This window comes from Homarus americanus, unplaced genomic scaffold, assembly GCF_018991925.1.
Source record: "Homarus americanus isolate GMGI-L3 unplaced genomic scaffold, GMGI_Hamer_2.0 scaffold18547, whole genome shotgun sequence".
Taxonomy (NCBI): domain Eukaryota; kingdom Metazoa; phylum Arthropoda; class Malacostraca; order Decapoda; family Nephropidae; genus Homarus; species Homarus americanus.
The window spans coordinates 112698-116834 of NW_024725521.1; the positions used below are offsets into that span (position 1 = coordinate 112698).

Genomic DNA, 4137 nt, shown 5'->3' on the forward strand with positions numbered 1-4137 from the left:
AAATACAAAAATTAAATAAAGATCAAAAGTGAGAAACAATATATGTATGTTGTGTTGTCAATAGGAAGAGAAACAATTGAGACCCTGCAATTGTGTGTAAATGAGGCAGAAAGTCAGATCAGCAACCTGGGACTTGGTCACAATTTTTGTGATGCCATATAGACAGCAGGGTCTACCATGAGACAACACATTATGCTATCAGTATCTTCCCAGGCGGTAGTAAATATAACTAAATTGAAAATCAAATTTTTAGGGTAGGATACACCAGCCTCACTTTCCTCGCCCACTCTCTCCAGGTACTGCCTTAAAAAAATATATACAATATTCAGAGTGTTTATACAGTCCTTCACTATCACAATTATTTAAAACATCGACAGTTTGCTTTGAAAAGTCCTTCAGTAGCCTTTACTGCCACTCTCTCCTATTTCGACTTAGATAATGTAACTACAAACTCGTCCTTGACCCATTGTTCTTTGTCCCCCACCATTGCAGCTGGCAGCCTCCGTGGTCACTTTCCCGGTAACATTCATAGTGCAGCTGCAATGTGGATCGAGGTGAACATGGCCGATCTCTCACCATGGGGTCAACATTATGCTACGTTATTTGTCTGGCTGGACACGTGTGGTCATATAGGAGCTCGGCTATGCGGTAGTTTATTATCAGTGTCTCAGCTGGTAGTCGGGCGTGGCGGGGATGAGGTTGAGTGTTGGAACATGGCGATCATCATCTGTTAGTGACTGGAGGGATGATGAGCTTTGGGCCGAGATGAGGGTGTGAGAAGATCTGAGGCGGCTCTGTTTGTCAGTCCGCGGCTTAGAGATGTCCTCCTTTAAGATGTGCTGTTTATCTATCTTATTCACCCGGTTCCTGTCACCCGCCTCTACTCCCCGTCTCTGGAATTATTATATTGTTCTAGTGGGGTATAATAGAACATACCGAGGACCACTTTGTCATACGTTATCTCGCGTTAATGGAAACGATAATGTACAGTACAGGAGACAAATGGTGTGGACTCAGATTTTGTTTGTATTTTTAGTGTTTTTCATGTTATCCGGTGATTTATTACGAAATCATCGTTCATCTATATATCAATCACATACAGGGGTATATACCCACTTGTAAATATCAGATACTGCCAACAGTCCACTTTGGCCATTGTTGTTCACGCTGTAAGTTCACACACACACACACACACACACACACACACACACACACACACACACACACACACACACACACACCAATATGTAGTTCTTAATTGGCCTATATAATGATGGCGTCTGTAGAACGACCTAAATAATACTGTTTTCTTATTTTTTTTTACAAAACAAAAGAAACGTTACCCCAAAATAGTTAGTGATGGTTTAATCAACTAGGTTACATCAATAATGGGTTACTATGGCAATCTCTGACCCAGTCCCCCAACTTAAAGGATACCGCCGGGTACCCTAAAACTCCCCTAATGATTTTTGGTTGACGTTTGTTTAAATCTCATAATTATTTTTGAAACGCTCGTCCCTTACGAGAGTCGGGCCTCACCTTGTAGAAGTACTCGGAGCAAAGGCTGACGAGGCCACACATAAATCCGCATCCCAGAACCGTGAAGGACCCCAGCATGTCTAGGAAGCCCAGGGCCTGTAAAAGAGAGTTGTCCCGTTAGTGATTTGTGTGTGTGTGTTGTGCGTGCCATGTTACCCGCATGGACGACAGTAGACTGCCAAAGCAGCTACTTTACAGTCGCCTAACGGATAGTAAACGTAACGCCGGCGGGCAATTGAAAAGGTATAAAGATAGTCTTAAGACAAACCTGAAAAAGTGCCAAATCGACCCTCTCACATGGAAGTCGATTACTCCACATCGTAACGCTTGGAGGAGCATCACACGAAAAGGTGTCAATACTTTCGAGTTAGCCCGACTGCAAACCGAGGCAGACAAGCCCCCCCACATGTGCAACGAATGTGAACGACGCTGCGGGTCCCGTATCGGTCTCTTTAGTCACCTCAAAACTGACTAACCTAGGTGATATCCCCAATACCTCATATCATTGTATCATAGCTGGATGATCGCCATACTCGATTCCAAGTGACAGCAAAGTAGTAGTAGTGTGTGTGTCGATTTATATTTATAGTCAGTCGATTTATATATGAATATGTTTATTTGTGTGTATGTGTTTGCCCGTCTGTTTGATCGGCATTATACACAATTCTGGAAGAGTAAAGACAAACAGACAGACAGAATGGCGGGTAGACTGACCTTGGTTTTGGATTTCTTTCCCCCGCTGGTGCAGACGTTTGGTTTGGGCCAGTACTTGAGCTTCCACTTGCGGAGAAGTCCCGTCTGTTGCATCCTGATAAACCTGGCAAGACACACACACAAGGACTTAAATAACCTGACCTTTGTAAGACGGATTGATTAATTTTTTCGCTTTAAAAGACTCTCTTCTCAGATGAATTTCTGTACACTCACTCGTTCACTCAGTCTTAGAGGACTTTTTTACTCTTCCTCACTCGTGTATTTATCACACCCTCTGCCACCGTCCCTTCCAGATCACCGTTCATAATCCAAACTTTTCTGAGTAATACATTTTCATCTCTAACCAGCTTCTGTTCAGTATACTGTACATCACAAATGACTAAATCATTGTCCTTTATCCTCTACGCCCCTAATAATTTCTTCCCCTCCAGTCTCCTCACTTTCCCTATCTCCCATATCCCTCATTTCACTCCATCCCATCTGTCCTCCACGCCATCCTCATCCTTGTCCCCACGCCTCGACCCTCTTAGACGTGGATCTCCTCTTTTAACATAACTGGCTAGTCATATGGACGCCCCTGAAACATCTTGACTTCATGAGTCATAAATAAGCTAAGATAAATGTGATTGGGTTAGGTTAGATTTAGTAAACTGAGTTAGGCTTAACCCGGAGCAAAGTGTGTAGTTACTCACTCTCTGTTGAGGAGTTGGCCGATGGTGTTGTCCTTTTGGTGTATCCAGCCGAAGCCCGCGGGAAAGAATTCGGTTGGGGCGATGTCCAGGTTGCACTTGCCTGTCTTGCGGAAATCTTCCTCAAGCACGAAATCCAGGAAGGACCGCTCCTGAAGTAGGCGAGGCACCACAACACGTGAAGGAGAAATACTCTTGTTAACCTCATGAGAACGATGACTTAACCCCTTGAGTACATTATCAACATACTCCAGGAAATATGGCATCGTATTCAAAGGGTTAAAGTCTTTTGTTATTAAAGTAGGTGGGATTTGTTATGGTGGGTGTCGTTGATGTAGGGCAGGTGGTGGTTGTAGCAGGTGATAGTGATACTTGTGATTGTGATTATTATGGTTGTAAGTGATGGTGGTAACTCTGATGTGTAGGCTAGACTTTGGTTGGTGGTGGAGTTTGTTGTGGATGCATTAGATGGTGGTTGATGGGGTTGCGAGTGGTGGTGGCAGTTGTTGTTATCGCAGTGGTTAGGTGGTATTTTCATGTATGCAGGTAGGATTAGTGGTGGTGTTTCCTGTGGGTGTAGTAGGTGGACGTTTTTATGGTTGCAGTGGGTGGTGGTGCCTGTCATGGTTGCAGTGGGTGGTGGTGCATGTCATGGTTGCAGTGGGTGGTGGTGCTTGTCATGGTTGCAGGTGGTGGTGCTTGTCATGGTTGCAGTGGGTGGTGGTGCTTGTCATGGTTGCAGTGGGTGGTGGTGCATGTCATGGTTGCAGTGGGTGGTGGTGCTTGTCATGGTTGCAGTGGGTGGTGGTGGGGGTTGCAGTACAATACCTACCTTGATGTAGACGTGCGTACCCTGCAGGACCTGATCGATGGCTTTTTGGTTCGTGGTGACCAGGTCGCTCATGTCCTCAAGGAAGGGCGCGCCTATTGTCTTGTAGATCTGTTCCGCTCCGTCACCCTGCAAGAGTGTGGTAAAACGTAGACTCTCTCTCTCTCTCTCTCTCTCTCTCTCTCTCTCTCTCTAGTCATCCAAAACACTCACCAGAAAGAGAGATTCGTGGGCTGACCCCTTCATAAAAGTCCACTGGTAATTTTTCTGCTTGGGCAGGTCGTAAAGGGAGCTAATTGCCCGCTCTGTCTTTGGTACCGTCAGGAAGGAGATGAGGACCCCCGTGTAGGCGCAGGAGAGTGCAAT

The 4137-nt window shown here is 45.3% G+C and overlaps 1 protein-coding gene across 1 annotated transcript; it reads right to left on the reverse strand.

Annotated features, from left to right (window-relative positions):
• Positions 1 to 659: 659 nt before the first annotated feature.
• LOC121865229 lies at positions 660 to 3846 on the reverse strand. The gene is made up of 4 exons (XM_042364584.1): positions 3775 to 3846; positions 2946 to 3094; positions 2254 to 2356; positions 660 to 893 (listed from the first exon to the last, which is right to left on the reverse strand). The coding sequence occupies exons 1-4, from the start codon at positions 3844 to 3846 to the stop codon at positions 660 to 662; spliced, it is 558 nt and encodes a 185-aa protein (XP_042220518.1).
• Positions 3847 to 4137: the final 291 nt, after the last annotated feature.

What these genes read in the sequence shown, in the direction of transcription:
- LOC121865229 (XM_042364584.1), bottom strand. Translation starts at nt 3,846, where the DNA reads ATGAGCGACCTGGTCACCACGAACCAAAAAGCCATCGATCAGGTCCTG. An exon ending in GGCCAACTCCTCAACAGAGA is followed by an intron (nt 2,357 to 2,945) that starts GTGAGTAACTAC and finishes GTGTCTTGCCAG; the next exon opens with GTTTATCAGGATGCAACAGA. An exon ending in GAAAGAAATCCAAAACCAAG is followed by an intron (nt 894 to 2,253) that starts GTCAGTCTACCC and finishes TAATAATTCCAG; the next exon opens with AGACGGGGAGTAGAGGCGGG.